General features: G+C 52.0%; 1 protein-coding gene across 1 annotated transcript in view; it reads left to right on the top strand.

Annotated features, from left to right (window-relative positions):
* The window catches only part of SLC12A4 (solute carrier family 12 member 4), a 55,546-nt gene extending 40,396 nt beyond the window's left edge, over positions 1–15,150 (top strand). The window contains exons 9-24 of the mRNA XM_031950235.1: positions 1,541–1,705; positions 1,849–1,947; positions 3,289–3,346; positions 5,440–5,614; positions 7,312–7,430; positions 8,178–8,276; positions 8,672–8,791; positions 9,027–9,131; positions 9,500–9,668; positions 10,246–10,441; positions 11,406–11,575; positions 11,758–11,889; positions 11,970–12,077; positions 12,402–12,586; positions 13,598–13,731; positions 14,235–15,150. Coding sequence (XP_031806095.1) covers positions 1,541–1,705; positions 1,849–1,947; positions 3,289–3,346; positions 5,440–5,614; positions 7,312–7,430; positions 8,178–8,276; positions 8,672–8,791; positions 9,027–9,131; positions 9,500–9,668; positions 10,246–10,441; positions 11,406–11,575; positions 11,758–11,889; positions 11,970–12,077; positions 12,402–12,586; positions 13,598–13,731; positions 14,235–14,326 — 2,126 coding nt within the window. The 3' untranslated portion in view covers positions 14,327–15,150. The remainder of the gene's footprint in view (positions 1–1,540; positions 1,706–1,848; positions 1,948–3,288; positions 3,347–5,439; positions 5,615–7,311; positions 7,431–8,177; positions 8,277–8,671; positions 8,792–9,026; positions 9,132–9,499; positions 9,669–10,245; positions 10,442–11,405; positions 11,576–11,757; positions 11,890–11,969; positions 12,078–12,401; positions 12,587–13,597; positions 13,732–14,234) is intronic.
* The last annotated feature ends 4,254 nt before the right edge of the window (positions 15,151–19,404 follow it).

Here is a 19,404-nt window from a genome sequence, read left to right on the forward strand (position 1 = left end):
AACTGGGCATTCAGTCTGCTCAGGTTCATGATGCTAAGGGCTGCTGGCTAAAGGTCACTTGTGAGGGGGCTGCAGTCTCAGCATGCACACTTTTTCTTTTTTCTTTTTTTTCCTCCTGAGGCAATTGGGGTTAAGTGACTTGCCCGGGGTCACACAGCCAGGAAGTGTTAAGTGTCCAAGGTCAGATTTGAACTCGGGTCCTCCTGACTTGAGGGCTGATGCTCTATCCATTGCACCAACTAGCTGCCCCCACATCCACACTTTCTAGCTACTTTTTGGATCCCATCCCATAGGGCTGGTGGGCCTGAATGTTCTCCAGGGAGCTGTTGGGGGCTTCACTCCTTCCCAAACGTCCACAGAGCACTTTGTCTTTGGGAGCTGTAAAGAGAAATAAAGCACAGTCCCTTTGTTCCAAGAGTTTACAATTACTGGAACTGAGGACTATAGATAAGAGAAGAAATGTGATAGATTGTACACTGTCCTTCACCAACACATTTTAGAAACGCTCTTACATCGAGAAATCAGTCTTCATGCCTGCCATCACAATATATCAGATCAATAAGGATCTTTCCTGAGTGTTTTTTAATATGAAATTCCTTTATTATTCTGTAAAAAGTGACAAATGTTCCCTCTTTTAAATGGTTACAATCCATATTTGTTATCATTCATACATAAATGTATAAACATGTAAATTTATAAAAACTGTATAAATTATTATACACAAATTATATATAAATACCAGAAATATTACATTCCATAGCTGATCATTAATTAAAACAAAATATAACACATGAGATGTACAGAAGTCCAGGGATCACTTACCTTTTATGCAAAAAAGGCTATCACAGAAGGTTTCTATGTCCCTTTTCAGGGCTGTAGATAGTTCAGTCATCTGTAAAATGGGGGTATAATTCTGACACTTGCAAGAATGATCCCCGGTAACTTTGGTTGTTCTAGAAATAAGCATTGTCAAAGCCCAGAATGTTCTGAGGAGATGGAGAACCCCTGCCCACCAGCAGTACCTCAGAGACTCTCTGTACCAAGAGAGTTGGTGAATAGTGCACGGGGCCAGGAGTCAGGAAATCCTGAATCCAAGTTTGGCTTATTAGCTGTGTGATTCAGCAGGTGCTGGAGAAGCGCTTCTCCCCCAGGTGTCATGAGTAGGTGGGGGCCAAGGACAAAGGTGACCACAGATGATACAGTTTGTGGGTGAGAGAGCTGAGAGGGGAAGAAGGCACAGGATCATCCATCTGGAGTGGGGAGGAGTCTAGCAGCTGGCCAGGGAAACGGGCCCAGAAAAGGGACCTGTACCCACAGTCCCATAGCTAGTAATTCTCTGATGTGGATTTTAATCCAAGTCCTCTGGCGGCATTATGTCCCGACAGTCGGGCCTCCTATTTTATTGATGGGAAATGGAGGTCACTGGGGAGCTCTGTCTGCCAGGCTGACTCAGTGGGGAGGACCTTGGGCACATGCTCTCCAAGCTCGGGTTTGCCCACCCGGCCCTACCTCGGGCTGATGTTCCTCTTTCCCCCACAAGATAACCTGTGGAGCAGCTACCTGGAGAAGGGCGACATTCTGGAGAAGCCCGGGATGCCCTCCGTCGACGTCCCTGGCCAGAAGGGCAGCCTCCCACTCTACGTCTTTGCGGACATCGCCACGTCCTTCACGGTGCTGGTGGGAATCTTCTTCCCCTCCGTGACAGGTGAGGCCGTGGCCCTGCGGGGAGGAGCCGTGTGGGACCCTTTCCCTTCGACCTCCCAGCCATTCCAGGAATCCAAGACTTCCTGAGGAGCCCCTCAGGCCCCCTGGGGTGGGGGGAGAAAAACCGCTCTTTGTTTCTTGAAGGTATCATGGCTGGGTCAAACCGGTCTGGAGACCTCAAGGATGCCCAGAAATCCATTCCAGTGGGGACCATCCTGGCCATCGTCACCACCTCTTTAGTCTGTATCCTTTAAAATGCTGATCCCACAACCCCAGCCCTCCCAGCCCCGGCCCTCTCAGCCCCAGGCCCTGTTAGCCCTGATCCTCCCAGCCCCGGCCCTCTCAGCCCCAGGCCCTGTTAGCCCTGATCCTCCCAGCCCCGGCCCTCTCAGCCCCAGGCCCTGTTAGCCCTGATCCTCCCAGCCCTGGCCCTCTCAGCCCCAGGCCCTGTTAGCCCTGATCCTCCCAGCCCCAGCCCTCCCAGCCCCGGCCCTCTCAGCCCCAGGCCCTGTTAGCCCTGATCCTCCCAGCCCCGGCCCTCTCAGCCCCAGGCCCTGTTAGCCCTGCTGGGCTACACTGGCCTTCAGCGCCACCTGCTGGCAGCCCCAGGAACCCCTCCAAGGCTGGTCAGAAAGAATCCTGGGGTGGGGGGGTGCTGGGGTTGCTTTGCCGAGTCTGGGCAAGGGAAAGCTGCAGGGCCCCCTCCACCCTGGGGCTCCCCCTCCTTGGCCCGGTCTTAGGGGTGACCTTGTTGTGGCCTCCTGGTTATTCCTCAGCTGAATTGTGTCTCCCCCAACATCATTCTAAAGCCGCAGGGAACAAACGGGTGCCTTTTTACACGTAGAAAAGGGGAACAGAACAGACCACAAGGAACCCCCGGCTCAGGATTCAGGGAACCCCAAACACACATTACTAGTGAGAACAGCTTAAGGCTGACTCTGACGTCCCCACCCCGACGAGCCCCAAATGGCTTCAAGCAACGCATAAAACGAAGCTGGGCCCTGCGCAGTACACATTAAGGGGATGCCCTTGCCCAGACCAGGGACTCAGCAGATCCCAACGGACAAAAGAAGCGATTTCAGTGACACAAATAAAAAGCTTTTGTCCGATTCCACTGTGACCTGCAGGGAGTCACAGGGCCCACACCCCCCGCGCCTCATACACATGTCCCGCACCGTTTCTGCCCCCGCCTGCATGCACAGACCCTGCCTACCTCGTCCCCCGAGCAGTGACCCTCCCGTCATCCCAACGCTCCCCATGCACACACTGTTCCACAGAGCACTCCTCCCGGGCACCTGTTCCCCGCTCTCTCGTCCACTTTCCCTACCTCGTTCTTGCTCCATCCCCTCCTCTAGCCCCAGTCTCGTCTCTTTTCCTGCCCTCCCCTCCCACGGGCCACATCACCCGTGGGTGGGATCGGCTCCAGGCCCCAGAGATGACAGAACCCAGGTTTTCCAGTTGGGCTCCTCTGGCATGTTAGGAGCTCAGGCCTCCCCACCTCCTCCTACGGGGACCCCGGAATCCGCACCTGGGCCGGGGGTTGGCGGGAGAACCGTTGACAATTTCTTTGACTGCCTTTCCCAGACTTTAGCAGCGTGGTGCTTTTTGGAGCCTGCATTGAGGGTGTAGTCCTCAGAGATAAGTGAGTGGTTTACAATTTGTTTTCTGCTTTTAAAAGGATATCTTGGGGCAGCTAGTGGTCCCGGAGTCAGGAGGATCTGAGTTCAAATCCAGCCTCTAAACACTTAACACTGGCTGTGTGACCCTGGGCAAGTCACTTAACCCCAATTGCCTCACCAGAAAAAAAGGTAAAAAGATACCTTTTATTGATGCCTTTTTATGTCATAGTTATTTCAGCTGGGGTGGGAAGTCTCTCCCTCCCTCCCTCTGGCAGATTGATCTCTTCTCGGTTGCAAAGAAAAACAAGGAAGCAATTTATTGCCTCAGTGTCCGCATCTACAGGATGCTGCCCTCCCAGCCCCGACTCTGAGTATAGCCTTGGGGTCCAGTCTTTACCTCCAGGGGATGCTTTGATTTCGGCATCTTTGGCAGCTGCCAGTGGTCCCTTCCCTCTGGGGAGAAGCTGCCCCAAATGGCCTGTTGGAACATCCGGGGTCTGGAAAACCAAGGAGGAGAAGCAGAGAAAGGGGATGCTAGAAGGGGCTGAGGGGAACAGGAGAAAGAAAGGCCCTGGGGTTGGCCGGGAGCACCCGGGCTTGGCCAGATCTAGCGGCCTCTGCCTGGACATTTGTCCACCCTCCTCCCATCTGTGAGGACGGCCCCATAGCACCAAGATGGCCGTGGCCCTTGCTCCTTTCTCCCCATGCCAGTGCCAGACGGCGGGCCAGGGAGAACTTCCCCCGTGCGCTAACTTTCAGTGCCAGAGCACTGACCACCTCTTGGACATCTCCAGTTGGACGTCCCATGGGCATCTCAAATTACAGCATGTCCAAAACAGAACTCGTTATCTTTCTTCCAAAACTTCCCAGCTTTTCATATATATATATATATATTTTTTTTTTCCTGGAATATATTTAGTCATAGTTTAAAGTAGCAGTGTTGAAAACATTGGTTTCTCTGAAAATATATAGAAACCGTTTCCAAATCCTATTTTTTTTTTTGACATAAGAAAAATTATACATTTCGTAGTCACTAACTGAATGGTTACCCTGGCTTTTTACATAATTTTCCATCTCTACTTATGCTTCTTATCTCCCACCTTGCCCTTGAACTTGATAAATTAATCCCATCTCTTTCATTTATAGTAGGAACTGGTGTTAAATTGTAAATAATCATCAGTGTTTAATCACATGTACAAATAACATCTTGCCAAGTCGTTCAGTGGTTTTTCAGTCGTATCCGACTCTTGGCGACTCCATTTGGGGTTTTCTTGGCAGAGGTACTGGAGGGTTTGCCACTTCCTTCTCCAGCTCATTTTACAGATGAGCAAACTGTGGCAAGCAGGATTAAGTGGCTTGTCCGTGGCTAGTGAATATCTGAGGCTGGAGTTGAACTCATGAAGATGAGTCCTCCCGGCTCCAGACCCAGTGCTCTGTGCTCTATGGCGCCCACTAGCTGTCTAGTGGGACTCCTCACTCTTGGTCCTTAATTTCGGCTTCCCTGCCGCCTCTTGCAGATGCCCTCTCCCCTCCATTCTGCCCCCTGACCTTGTTCAGCCTTCAGATCCATGTGATTGAAGCAGCCTTCCAATTGGTCCTCCCACCCACTCCACCCATACCCACACGTTTGCCAGAAGGAATCTGGTAAATCCCAGATGGGACCGGTTGCCTCCGCCGTGACCCAGCCGCCCTGGCCTAAGTGTGCAGTCCCTTGAACACGTACCCCTCTCTCGTCGCTGCCCTGTGCTAGGACTTTCCACCCCCTCCCTTGTACTGCTTAATTCCTTTGGGTTTCCTCAGGCCCTGGGTCACCCCCTTACCTGTGTGAGGACCTCCATCTGCCATATTTTTTATCTGCCTAGTTATTTAGGTCTCCTCAATTAGAACATAACTGAGGGCAGGAGCCATTTTGTCTTTCTTCCTATCTCCAGCCCTGAGCACAGTGTCTGACAATGCTTGTTAACTTGTCTGGGGCCTGCTGGGGACACTGGGTCTCCTGGTTGGCTTCCCCTTTGGATAAATAATGGGGTGTGAGCATCCCCTGCTCTAGGATTTTGGGGGGGGGAGGCAGGGAGGCCTTGATGGGAGGCTCACTCTGGCGTCTTATCCCCCGCAGGTACGGTGACGGGGTGAATAAGAACTTGGTGGTGGGCACACTGTCCTGGCCCTCTCCATGGGTCATCGTGATTGGCTCCTTCTTCTCCACGTGTGGGGCCGGCCTGCAGAGCCTCACGGGAGCACCCCGCCTGCTGCAGGCCATCGCCAAGGACAACATCATCCCTTTCCTGCGGGTTTGTCCTTCCCTTCACGGGCTCTGGGTCCTCCAGACCCATCAGAGCGCTTCTGGAGCCATGATCTTATTCAGCCTTCCCGGGAACTCTGGGATAACGGGTCACAGATCCGGATTGGGGAGGACCCTAGAGGCCATTAAAGCTAATCCCCTGATTTACAGATGAGGAAACTGAGCCCCAGAGCACTTACACTCCTCTGAATGCACATACAGGCAGTCGGACCCTCCCTGTGCCACAAGAAGCCATTGGCTTTCTGAGGGCTTCTTAGCCAGCCTCCACCTAGTTCAGAAATCCCTGACTTATGGCCATGGGACAGAATCAGTAGAGTAGGGGAGCTCGCTCCTTTGTATTTGTGTTCCCATTTTATAGATGGCAAAGTTGATGGCTTGGCCAAGGTCCCCGACAGGATCAGGACCCAGGTTTTCTGACCCCTTCCTGGTCTCCCCATGTTCTCCCATATTCTGTGGGCACAACCCGGCTGGTGGCACTAACTGCCTGGCTCACTCACTCAGACCCGGCCAACAGGACCAAAAGACTGCCCCACTTCTCCAGGGCAAAGCAGGGGTCAGGACCTGCCAGGGATCGATGGGAGAAGGGGAGGGGAGCCTCTGTAATTCATCCTGTTGGTACCTTCTGGCAAGGTTCTGACCCAGAAAAGGCAATGTGGAGCACAAGGAATTAGAAACACGACACATTTTGAGATGGACAGCAGATAGAGCGCAGGCCCTAGTCAGGGACCTGAGTTCAAATGCGGCCTCAGATACTTATTAGCCGTGTGACCCTGGGCATGTCACTTCCATGTTTGCCTCCATTTCCTTACCTGTAAAATGAGCTGCAGAATTGACAAAACACTCCAGTAACTTTGCCAAGAAAATTTCAAACAGGTTCACCAAGAGTCAGACACAGTCGAAAGAACTCAGTAATAACAGACTGAGACATTGATGTTAATGTGATTTGGTCCTGTTTTGGGAAGTGTGTTTCCCTTAGGAAAGTCCAGGATTGAATGTGGGGGGGGGGGCTTAGAGAAGGGGATCCAGGGATGGCCTAGGACAGAGGTTCCCAATCCGGAGAGAAGGGGACCGAGAGACGGCCTATGACAGAGGTTCCCAATCCGGAGAGAAGGGGACCGAGGGACGGCCTAGGACAGAGGTTCCTAAGAGAAGGGGACCGAGGGACAACCTAGGACAGAGGTTCCTAATCTGGAGAGAAGGGGATCCAGGGATGAAGTTCTTAATCTGAGGGAGAGATTTCAGGCAGTCCAAGAACTTGGATGGGAAAAGACCTTAAAATGGAATTTCTTTCCCTTATTTAAAAACCCTCTCTGAGAAGTGATCCATGAGGGTCCCATGCCGAAGGACACACACACACACAGAGAGAGAGAGAGAGAGAGAGAAAGATGGAGGACCAGGTCTGAGACCTGGCCTGGCCAATACACTGGGCTCTTAGGGCCATTCCATTCAGATCTCCACGATGTTCCCCTGTTGTTGTGTGGATTTGAGAGGAAGAATCAAGGGGCAGGAGGTGAGAGGCTTCCCCGGGTCAGAGTATCTGTGAAGACCCATCCAAAGTGGGGAGTTGAATCTAAGTCAGTGTTGAAGTCACCAAACCAGCAGTGGCTACTTGGGGAAAGGACAGGGAGGCGCTTGAGACCCTAGAGATCAGGGACCTCCTCCCCTCCAACCTCTTTCTGGCTTTAGGTGTTTGGCCACGGGAAGGCAAATGGGGAACCAACTTGGGCTCTGCTTCTGACGGCCTTCATCGCCGAGCTGGGGATTCTCATCGCTTCTCTGGATATGGTGGCGCCCATTCTGTCCATGTAAGCGAGTCTGCGAGTCTGTCTCCCCCGCTGCTCCGAATTCCCCTTCCTCCTCCACAGAATTCCTTCCCAGCACAGCCGAGGGGCCGTGTGCGAGGGCTGTTTACAAGCGTCTCACAGTTCCTGCGCTGTCGGTCCCCAGCGTTGGACAGCCATTAAAATAGCACTTAACGAAAGAGCAGCCAGAGATGCTGGTCTGCTTCCAGATTTCCAGCCTGTGCTTTCTCTGTTTCAGTGTTTTTAAAAGCTGGGATCTGCTATGAGCTTGGAAGTCTCCCGCAGGGCAGGCTGCAGTAGAAAGCAGTTTGTAAAAGCGGCACTGGTTGCCGAGGCAACCAGCATACAAATCTCAGTTGGAATTTTTCTTTTTCTTTTTTTTTAAATAAGACCCAGCTAGGAAATTTTTTAATTGATTGATTGATTGATTTTTAACACACATTGCTTTATGATCCGGCTAAGGAATTAAAAAAATCTTTCAGACTCAGGTCACTTCCACTTGCCCTTCCTCTTTCCCTATTATTTACCCCTTTTCCCCCTTCCTGTGTTCCCTCTCTTCCATCTCCTTCCACCTTCCCCTCCCTCTTCCCTTTTCTTTCATTTCCTCCCTTGTTTTCTCTTCCCTGCTTTGTTCCTTTCCATCACAGTTCATATCCAGGGCCCTAAGGCCCAGGGTCATTGAGCCTGGGCCTTGGGTTTTTGGCCACAGAAGGGAGATCATGGACTCTGAGGCTCCTTCCAACTTCACAGGTTTTTCCTCATGTGTTACTTGTTTGTCAACCTGGCCTGCGCGGTGCAGACGCTCCTGAGGACCCCCAATTGGCGGCCCCGTTTCAAATATTACCACTGGTAAGTTAAAGGTCATTTTATGGGACTCGACATCCCTCGGGAATGAACGACAACAGTGGAAGCCGCCGTCTCCCCGTCCTGCCCCTGCCGCGTTCCCCGCGGGCCCCTGACCCCACCCCCTCAGCCCCCGGAAACCAGGGTTGGATGCCTCTGGCTCTCCTCCCCACTGGGACATGGATAGATGGAGGGCCAATAAGGCTTCCAGGGGGAAAGATGGACCAGGTGTGAGAAGCCTCATAATGAATGTGTGTGTGTGGAGAGTGTGGGTGCAGATGACACACCTGCTGATGAAATGGAGGCGCTTCAGGGTCCGGGGCCGTTTCTGCTACCCCCTCGCCCGGTACACAGTAAGTGCTTACTGAGTGCTCGCTGACTGACGGCTGACTTTGTTTCAGGGCCCTGTCCTTTTTGGGCATGAGCATCTGCCTCGCCCTGATGTTCATTTCTTCCTGGTACTATGCCCTGGTGGCCATGCTGATTGCGGGCATGATTTACAAGTACATTGAGTATCAGGGGTGAGTTGGGCTCGGGGTCTGGAGGTCTCAGGGTGGAAGGGGCTTCAAGGAAAGGGGAGGGGGCTTCTGGCTTAGCTGGGCCAGGGGTGAGAAGTCAGGGGCCCGAGGGGCTTCTCCTGGTGGTGGGAGAGCGGGGGGAGCTGCCGCCAGCCTCGGGGTGGAAGGGAATGTGTCCTGCAGGGACTCAGGAAAGGAAGAGTTTTCTGGGACAAACTGTCAGTTCTCCTCCCTGCAGAGCCGAGAAGGAATGGGGTGACGGCATCCGGGGCCTCTCCCTGAGCGCAGCCCGCTATGCGCTCCTTCGCCTGGAGGAGGGGCCTCCACATACCAAGAACTGGAGGTAAGGTGCCAGCCCCGAGCCCCCTCCAGCTCTGCCGGACGAATGGGGCCGGGAAGGGGGAAAGACAGACCGGCAGGGGGTCAGGGAGGGAACGGGCCTCTGGACGGGCCCAGGGTGGCTGCGCCTCCCACTGGAGCTGATGAGATCCTGCCGAAGTCGAAGCAGTTTGTTGGCCTAAGACTGTCATTAGCCGTAGCCCCCAGAGTGAGGGGATAGGAAAGGGAAGGCCCAAATGCTCGCTCTAAGGCCCAGTTGCTGTTGTCTGAAGTTATCTGAGACTGGGCTTGACGCCCCCGGAACTAGGGTCCGAGCAGATGGGGCGTGGGTGCTGCTGCTGACGGGGGCCTCTGCCCCATCCTCCTGCACAGGCCCCAGCTGTTGGTACTCCTGAAGCTGGACGAAGATCTCCACGTCAAGTACCCACGGCTGCTCACGTTTGCCTCCCAGCTCAAGGCTGGCAAAGGCCTGACCATCATCGGCTCCGTGATCCAAGGCAACTTTCTGGAAAGCTACGGGGAAGCTCAGGCGGCTGAGCAGGTAGCAGCGTCCTGGGGTTCCCTCCGGCCCCTCTGTGAGGAGGCCCCCGAGTCAGGATCTGGGGGGCCCAAGCCACTCTCCGTGGCCCAGCCCAGAGGAGCAAAACTGCACCTGGGCCTGGCTGGAGATTTCTGGGGAGAGCTGGAAGCGAATGTTCCCTTTTCCATCCCTCGGGTACTCCCCAAGACAAACGCCTTTAACGGTCCAGGCTCGGTTCCCAGGGGCCCAGCGACAGCATCCAGCCAGCCCCAGGCACTTCAGCCAGCCCCAGGCACTTCCTGCTCGTGGCAGGAGGGCAGAGCCAGGACCTCACGGTCTAACGTAGACATGTATGGAGATGAATGCCTGTGGGGTGGCAGGAGCTCCCAGAGCTCCGGGAGCCAAGGAGAAGAGAGAGGGTGGGCTCTGAGTGCCCCCCCGAGTCCTCCTACGCCCCATCCTGTATCCTTCTCCTTCCCCCTTAGTAACTCACGTCTGAAGGCACTCAGTGGGACCAAAGTTAGAATGTTGCTTCCGGGGGAACACGTGGAAACCCCGGTTTGATTTGCCCCATTTGACCGCGACCTCTTGTTTTCAGACAATCAAGAACATGATTGAGATTGAGAAGGTGAAGGGTTTCTGCCAGGTGGTGGTAACAAGTAAAGTGAGGGAAGGCCTGGCCCACCTCATCCAGTCCTGCGGCCTGGGGGGCATGAAGCACAACTCGGTGGTGCTGGGCTGGCCCTACGGCTGGCGGCAGAGCGAGGACCCCCGGGCGTGGAAAACCTTCATTGGTGAGTTTCCTGCGCTGGTCCCAGGCAGACCCCTTCCTCGCTAAGCAGTCGCCCCGCACCGTTGGGAGGGCTGGGTGCGAACGGGGGCTGAGCAGACAGAGCCCTCGGAGCTTTGGGTCTCCCACCGGCTCGGTCATAACACTTGGAAGCATGATGATAAAAGTGGAACCATGCTGAGAAAAATTATTGGATTACTTGCTGTGTAGGGATAAGAGGAGGGAGAGAGGGCAGGAAAAAACACAGCACAAAGTTTTGCAAGGGTGAAAGTTGAAAACTATCTTTGCATGTATTGTTTTTGGGTTTTTTCCCCTGTTAAATTATTTTTTTATGTTAAATTCATTATCTTTTATTAAACCATTAATTATTTTACTATTTATTTTATTAGTCCTTTTCAATTATCCTTTTTATTAAGTTTTAAAATTGAATTTTTTGTTATTAAATTGTTTTTTAAGTGTATTGTTTTTATTAAATTATTTTATTTTTACTTTTAAAACATGCATGATTAATTTTTCAACAATGACTCTTGCAAAACCTTGTGTTCCAAATTTTTCTCCCCTTTTCCCCCATTCCTCCAAATAATCCAATATATGTTATACACATTTTGCATGTTTTTTGAAAAGTAAAAAGCTATTATAAAAAAAAAGAATTGGAAGCATAGATAAGTTACTAGAGTGAGACAATTTGAGGGCACAACCTGGCAAGCTTTGTGCCCATCATACCCTCCTCCCACTTCCCTCTGCATGTGGAAAAGCACTTTAAGCTGATATCACTGAAGCTTTGGTTAGAGTGAGGGCCTTTGGACTGTAGAAAACAGGTGTCAGTTCTTAGGGAGGGAGAAGGCTGCAAGGTGGGATGTGGGAGGAGGGAGGAGAGATTGTGCCCACCCCACCCCCCTTGGTGCCCAAAGATGGGCTATGGGATCCTGGGGGCACTGGGCGTCACCCGGCTTACCTTTGCCTTGTAGACACTGTGCGCTGTACCACGGCTGCCCACCTGGCACTGCTGGTGCCCAAGAATGTTTCCTTCTACCCCAGCAACCACGAGCGCTACAATGAGGGCAACATCGACGTCTGGTGGATCGTCCACGACGGCGGCATGCTCATGCTGCTCCCCTTCCTCCTGAAGCAGCACAAGGTGCCCCTGGGGCCGGTGGGCAAGCAGGCAGGGGTCTGGCAGGCAGGGGGCGTGTGGGGGCTGGCAGGTGAGTGGGCAGGGGCCGGCGGGTGGGTGGGCAGGGGGCCAGCAGGTGGGTGGGCAGGGGCCAGCAGGCAGAGTGCCCACTCTTCCCAGCCCTGACCACCTCCCCCCACCCGCAGGTCTGGCGCAAGTGCCGCATGCGCATCTTCACCGTGGCCCAGATGGACGACAACAGCATCCAGATGAAGAAGGACCTGGCCACCTTCCTGTACCACTTGCGCATCGAGGCGGAGGTGGAGGTGGTGGAGATGGTAAGAGCTGTGCCCGCCCCAGGTTGCCCTGGTGACCGGCCGAGAACAGCTGCCCACTGCCCGCTCTGTCTCCCCCCCAGCACAACAGCGACATCTCCGCCTACACCTACGAGCGGACGCTGATGATGGAGCAGAGGTCGCAGATGCTCAGGCAGATGAGGCTGACTAAGACAGAGAGGGAAAGGGAGGTAGGGAGTCCTCCCGGGAGAGAGAGGCTGGTCTGGTCCTGGCTTCCTGGAGCTGGGGCCTCCGCAGAGATCCTGGGGGTCCCATCAGGGCCAACGCCAACCCCTTGCCCCGTGACCCGGCCTTCTTCCTCCTCCGGGCTTTAGAGGCAGGAGCCAGAGCCGAAGCCTGAAGCAGGAGAACGAGACAACCAAGGGGCTGTAGAAGGGGGCGACAGGAGGGGATGGGGCGCAGGAGTCAAGCGGAGCCTGGGAGCAAGGGCCCCTTTCCTCTGCTGCCCCCTCACCTCACCCTTGCCTCCTCGCACGGCTCTGTGCGCTCCCCAGGCCCAGCTGGTTAAGGACCGGCACTCCATAATCCGGCTCGAGAGCCTCTACTCGGACGAGGAGGATGAGGGGGAAGCCAGGCCCGAGAAGGTCCAAATGACCTGGACCAGGGACAGGCACGAGGCTGAGAGGAGGAACCGGGGCAACACTCTGGAAAACTTCCGGGAGCTCATCAGCATCAAGCCGTGAGTGCCGGGGGCAGAACCCCCAATGTGCACACCTAGTCTGGCTGGGGCACCCTCGGTGTTGGGGCCTCCTCAGGGCCGGGGCCCCCTCGGTGTCAAGGCCCCCTCAGGGCTGGAGCCCCCTTGGGGCCGGGGCGTGGGGCGGAAGCTCTCAGGGCCAGCCAGGAGGCCCTGCCGCCATCTGGGCCCACCCTCAGGGATCCGGGGACTGCTGATCTCGCAGGGATTGGAGGGGGGAGGTTCAGGGAAGGGGTATGTGTGCATACAGGAGGTGGGAGGGCCGGGGTCTAAGCCCACTGTGCGGGTCCAAGGGAAGCTGCAGAGCTTAAACACGTGGTCTCTGCCTTCGTGGGCTTTGTCCGGCAGGGCCCGTGACCCCAACACAGACGGAAACACAACTCTTACCTGTTTGGGGTGGGGAGGAGGGCAGACAAAATTAAGGGGCAGTCCTGTGGATGTGCCAGGGGCAGAGGGTGTGGAGAGACCGGGGGAGCAGAGTGGGGGGTATCGGCCGGCACGGGACACTAGGAGGCCCACGTCTGGGGGAGGTGGGCGTATGGGCAGAGGGGCCGTCTTAAGCTTTAAATTAAATAAATAAACTGGAGCAGACTTAGCCGATGGCAGCCGGGGCCATAAAGGGGAGTCGAAGGAGCTGGTGATATTTAGTCTGGAGAAAAGAGAGCTCACGGAGCCACAGGCCCTCGGAGTGTGTGCCCTGGCACGTGGGGAAGGGAAAACTGGGAGCCAGGTGGGAGCTGAGAGGGAGGTGAAGGCATGGTGTTAACAAGAGGTTCTGGGAAGGGGAGAGAGGAAAGAAGGGAAGGGGAAAAGAGAGGAGAGAGAGAAAGGGAGGGGGGGAGAGAAGAAAAAGAAGGGAGTGGGAAGAGGAAAGAAGGAAAAGAGGGGAGGGGGCTTTTGTCCGGTACGACGTGGGTGACCTAAGGGATATCTCTGCTTCCCCCCCCCCCGCCCTCCCCACTGAGCCCAACCCTGACCTCCGCTGCTTCACAGAGACCAGTCCAACGTCCGAAGGATGCACACAGCGGTCAAACTGAATGAGGTCATTGTCAACCGCTCCCACGATGCCAGGCTCGTCCTTCTGAACATGCCCGGCCCGCCCAAGAACAGCGACGGAGACGAGAACTGTATCCTTGGAGATGTTCATGGGGGGGCCTGGGAGCTATGGGGGGGGGAGCCTCCCTGCTGGCTGGTGATGGGGCCTGGGTCAGGGGGCCTCCTCGCTGATGGGGCCTGGGTCAGGGGCCTCCTCACTGACGGGGCCTGGGTCGGGGGCCTCCTCACTGATGGGGCCTGGGTTGGGGGCCTCCTCACTGACGGGGCCTGGGTCGGGGGCCTCCGGGAGGCAGAGCCACAGGCTGAGAGCCCCACGTGTTGCAGGGAGCCCCTGTGCCTTCCCCCAGCTCTCGTCGCTGTGTAGGCCCTGAAGGAGCCTGCTCATAAGCTCCTGGCACCAGCCCAGGTGTCCGAAGGCAGGGGTGCCCACCCAGGCCCTTAGTCACAGGCTGCCCCCTTCAGAAGCTTCTGGCCTAGCCGGGGAGAGGGTCACAGTGTGGGCTAATGTGCATGTGGGGGGTGGGCCCTGCTGGCAGCCCTGAGGCACGGGTACGGCCCTTGACTGCCTGCTCAGACATGGAGTTCCTGGAGGTGCTGACTGAGGGCCTGGAGCGGGTGCTACTGGTGAGGGGCGGGGGCCGGGAGGTCATCACCATCTACTCCTGAGCCGGGGCCTCTCTGGTCAGTGACGGACACTCCAGGGCCGCCCGGACAGCAGCAGCTCCTGCTTCCCTCTCTGCCCCCTCCCCCACGCTGCCCTGCTCTGGGCCCCTCGGGGGCTGAGGGGGAGAGCCGGGCATCCCCCTCCCCACAGGAAGCCCCCAGCCCCTCCCACACTGCTCACCTCCGGTTTCACCTTCCGCCCACAGTGTCCGACTTTGAAACTTAACTCCTTGTAGACAAGGGCTTGATAGTGGGGGCTGAGGAGAAGGCCGTTCCCAGGACTATTCTTGGAAGCTTTGCTAGGAGATCTGGGGTCGGGCCTTGAAGGCTGTTTCCTGATCCCCCTTCCCGGGCCCCCTTCTCCCTGACTCCCTAGACCCACTGGGCAGCGGGGAGGGGGCCGCGGGGGCCATTCGGCTGGGCCGCGAGGCCCGCGGCAACAGAGACGGGAATCAATGACGCTGAGAGAGATGAGGATTATGTTTGCAAGTGGCCGTGGCCTGGGGACCGCGTCCTATTTATTTGTGTATTTATTGGTCAGGAAAGTTACAAGGGAGCAAGAGAGCAGGAAGACAGATGCTTGGGGGGAGGGCGAGGCTTCTCCCCTGACCACGGGCACGTCCCTGCCCCGAGGAACCCGCCAGGCTGTGAGGGCCCAGACTGTGCCAGGGAAGCCCCCATCGGACACCCCCGCCCTCCCTCCTCACTAGCCGTCCTCGGGGCTCGCCCTGCCCTGGAAACCTAAGTGAACAAAGCAGAAGGTCCCCAGTCGGGGCTGTTGTTTGTTTGTTTTCCCAATAAAACATTGTTTACTGACTTTTCTCCTACTCCCCGACTTGGTTTTGTTTCCTCTTGCTTTGAGAGGAAAGAAGGGAGTGGGCTCCAGGGAGAGACAGGCCTGGCTTCAAAAACAGCTGGGAGGCCCCTGGAGCTGGCTTGGCCCCAGCCCAGCCTCCCTCCTTGTCTGGGACGATCCCTGCCCCAGTTCTGCCTCCTGCCCTGAGATCTGGCTACTTGTCAGAAAGGGGGACTCCTAGGGGGGTTGGGAGGGGTAGAAATGTCTCACCTCCCAAGCTTCCACATCCCCTCCCCAGGGGGCCAGCTCCAGGCATCAAGAAGTTTTATAATAGGGAAGTGAGTTGTGCTCTACAGATTGAGAGCTTCAAGAAACTTTTAGAAAACAGTCACTTTATTTTATTTCTTTCCTCCTCCCCTTCCTAGAACCTCTTGTTAAGCGAAAGTGAATTGTCCACGGTCCTGCAGGCAATAAATAGGAATGCTGGGATTTGAATCCAGATCCTCTGCCTCCATATCTTGCATTCTGTCAATTATACTGCAAACTCCTCCCTCCTTCCTTCTCTGTCTCTCTTTGGCTTTCTGTCTGTCTCTCCTTTTTTTCCTCTCTTTCTTTCTCTCCTCTCTCCATCAGTCTTTGTATTTGTCTCTCTGTCTTTCTCTATCCCTCCCTCCCTTCCTCTCTCCCACCCTCTCTATCCTCTTCTCTCTAACACTCTCTCTCTGTCTACTTTTCTCTTTCTCTCTCCCTTCCATCCTCGCTCTTCTTTCTCTCTCTCTCCCTCCCTCTCTTCCCCTCCTCCCTCGTGCCACCCAGCTGCCCTTCTGCAAATTCATCACCCCTCCCTTGTAGCTACATCCTTTTCCTCCCTCTAAGGTATCAAACCCAATCCTTGTCTTTGCCCAGAGCTGAAGGGCTTGCTTGGGGAATGGCCAAAGCAGTTGTGGTACGTAGTAATGGGCCACAATGCTCTTGAATTCTCTGAAACAATGAATGTGAAGGTTTCAGAGAAGCATGGAAGCCATAATAACCAGCCCGAGAGGAGATAGAATCCAGCCTACCCAGTAGCTACAACAACAAGCATTGTTAATATTTATTTGGCATTTTAAGAGCTGCAGAGGACTTTACAAATATTTCCTCATTTGTTCTTCACAACAAGCCTGCTGTGAATAATATTTTAAAGAGGAAACTAAAGGGGACTTGCCCAGACTCAAACATTTATCTTTCCTGGGATTTGAACCTTGGTCTTCTGACTCCAGTTCCTTTTTCAATCCACTTTGCCAGAAAAAAAACAGACCGTGGTGGTGTGTAATCACAGTGACCAAGCTTGGTTTGGGGGAAGAGTTGAAAAAAACACCTCCCATCTCTGCAGAGGTGGAAAACTACAGATACATAATGTTGCATATGCTTTTGGGGGTAATATCAATTTTTACTGGCATGGCCTAGCCATAAGCATTGAATATTTCTTCCGTATTTTTGTTGCTGTTTTAGGAAACTTTTATTTTTTTCCAATTACATGTAAAGATAGTGTTAAGCGTTCATTTTCTATAAGCTTTTTGAGTTTCAAATGTTCTCCCTCCTTCCCTTCCTTACTTCCCCAAATAGCAAACAATCAGATGTAGATTATATGTTACACTTTTTTTTTATTAACTTTTTATTGACAGAACCCATGCCAGGATAATTTTTTACAGCATTATTCCTTAGACTCACTTCTGTTCCGATTTTTCCCCTCCTTCCCTCCCCCCCCTCCCCCAGATGGCAAGCAGTTTCATACATGTTAAATAGGTTACAGTATATCCTAGATACAATATATGTGTGCAGAACTGAACAGTTCTCTTGTTGCCCAGGGAGAATTGGATGCAAAAGGTATAAATAACCCGGGAAGAAAAACAAAAATGTAAACAGTTTACATTCATTTCCCAGTGTTCTTTCTTTGGGTATAGCTGCTTGTGTCCATCCTTGATCAATTGAAACCGAATTAGATCTTCTCTTTGTCGAAGAAATCCACTTCCATCAGAATACATCCTCATACAGAATCGTTGTTGACATATATAATGATCTCCTGGTTCTGCTCATTTCACTCAGCATAAGTTCATGTCATGTCTCTCCAAGCCTCTGTATTCATCCTGCTGGTCATTTCTTACAAAACAATAATATTCCATAACATTCATGTACCACAATTTACCCAACCATTCTCCAATTGATGGGCATCCACTCAGTTTCCAGTTTCTAGCCACTACAAACAGGGCTGCCACAAACATTTTGGCACATATTGGTCCCTTTCCCTTCTTTAGTATCTCCTTGGGGTATAAGCCCAGTAGAAACACTGCTGGCTCAAAGGGTATGCACAGTTTGATAACTTTTTGAGCATAGTTCCAAATTGCTCTCCAGAATGGATGTGTTCACAATTCCACCAACACTGTATCAGTGTCCCTGTTTTCCCACATCCCCTCCAACATTCCATGTTATCTTTCCCTGTCATTCTAGCCAATCTGACAGGTGTGTAGTGGTATCTCAGAGTCGTCTTAATTTGCATTTCTCTAATTAATAATGACTTGGAGCATCTTTTCATATGGCTAGAAATAGTTTTAATTTCTTTGAGAATTGTCTGTTCATATCCTTTGACCATTTATCAATTGGAGAATGGCTTGATTTCTTATAAATTAGAATCAATTCTCTCTGTATTTTGGAAATGAGGCCTTTATCAGAACCTTTAACTGTAAAAATGTTTTCCCAGTTTATTGCTTCCCTTCTAATCGAGTCTACATTAGTTTTGTTTGTACAAAAACTTTTCAATTTGATATAATCAAAATTTTCTGTTTTGTAGTCAATAGTGATCTCTATTTCTTCTTTGGTCATAAATTCTTTCCTCTTCCACAGGTCTGAGAGGTAAACTATTCTATGCTCTTCCAATTTATTTATAATCTCATTCTTTATGCCTAGGTCATGAACCCATTTTGACCTTATCTTGGTGTATGGTGTTAAGTGTGGGTCAATGCCTAGTTTCTGCCATACTAATTTCCAATTTTCCCAGCAATTTTTGTCAAATAATGCATTCTTATCCCAAAACTGGGGTCTTTGGGTTTGTCAAACACTAGATAATTAAAGCTATTGCTGTTTTGTCCTTTGAACCTAACTGATTCCATTGATCAACTAGTCTATTTCTTATCTAATACCAGATGGTTTTAGTAACCGCTGCCTTATAATATAATTTTAGATCTGGTACAGCTTGGCCACCTTCATTTAATTTTTTTTTTCATTAATTCCCTTGAAATTCTTGACCTTTTGTTTTTCCATGTGAACTTTGTTATTTTTTCTAGGTCATCAAAATAGTTTTTTGGGAATCTGATTGGTATAGCGCTAAATAAATAGATTAGTTTAGGTAGCATTGTCATCTTTATTATATTTACTCGCCCAATCCAAGAGCATTTAATGTTTTTCCAGTTGTTTAGATCAGACTTAATTTGTGTGAAAAGTGGTCTGTAATTTTGCTCATAAAGTTTCTGATTTTCCCTTGGCAGATAGATTCCTAAATATTTTATACAATCAGTAGTTACTTTAAATGGAATTTCTCTTTGTAACTCTGACTGTTGGGTTTTGTTAGTGATATATAAGGATGCTGATGACGTATGTGGGTTTATTTTGTATCCTACAACTTTGCTAGTGTTACACTTTCAAATGCAGTTGGTTTTAAACACTTCTGTCTTTTCAAAGGTGAGGAAGTTTGAGTATATAATGTTGCATATGCTTTCTGATGCAACTGATTTTAAACGTGCTTACCATCTTTGCAGAGGTGAGGGAACTATGAGTATATAATGTTGCACTTTCAGACACAGTTGGTTTTAAATACATCCATCTTTGCAGAGGTGGGAAAGTCCAGGTATATAATGGTACAAATGCTTTCTGACTGAACCTTTTTTCCCTTTTTAAACCTTGGTTACAAAGGATGGGTCACTGGGTAGAGGGAGGAGAAACATATTTAGAAATGAAAGTGGTGTAATAACAAAAGAAATAAGACATGGACCTGAGATTTCATTGTTAAAAAATGTCAATAAAAGTGAGATTAGGAATAAATTAAGGGGCAGTGAGGTGGATACAGTACCAGCCCTAGAGTCAGGAAGCCCTGAGTTCAAATGTGACCTCAGACACTACCTGTATGACACTGGACAACTCACTTAATCCCAATTATCTCCTCCAAAAAAATACAAAACAAAAAATCCCAAATGTACAGCAGTTTTTACAGAGGACAAAAAAAAAAAAGTGATTTATCAAGAACACTTTAGTG

Source organism: Sarcophilus harrisii, chromosome 2 (assembly GCF_902635505.1).
Source record: "Sarcophilus harrisii chromosome 2, mSarHar1.11, whole genome shotgun sequence".
Classification (NCBI taxonomy): domain Eukaryota; kingdom Metazoa; phylum Chordata; class Mammalia; order Dasyuromorphia; family Dasyuridae; genus Sarcophilus; species Sarcophilus harrisii.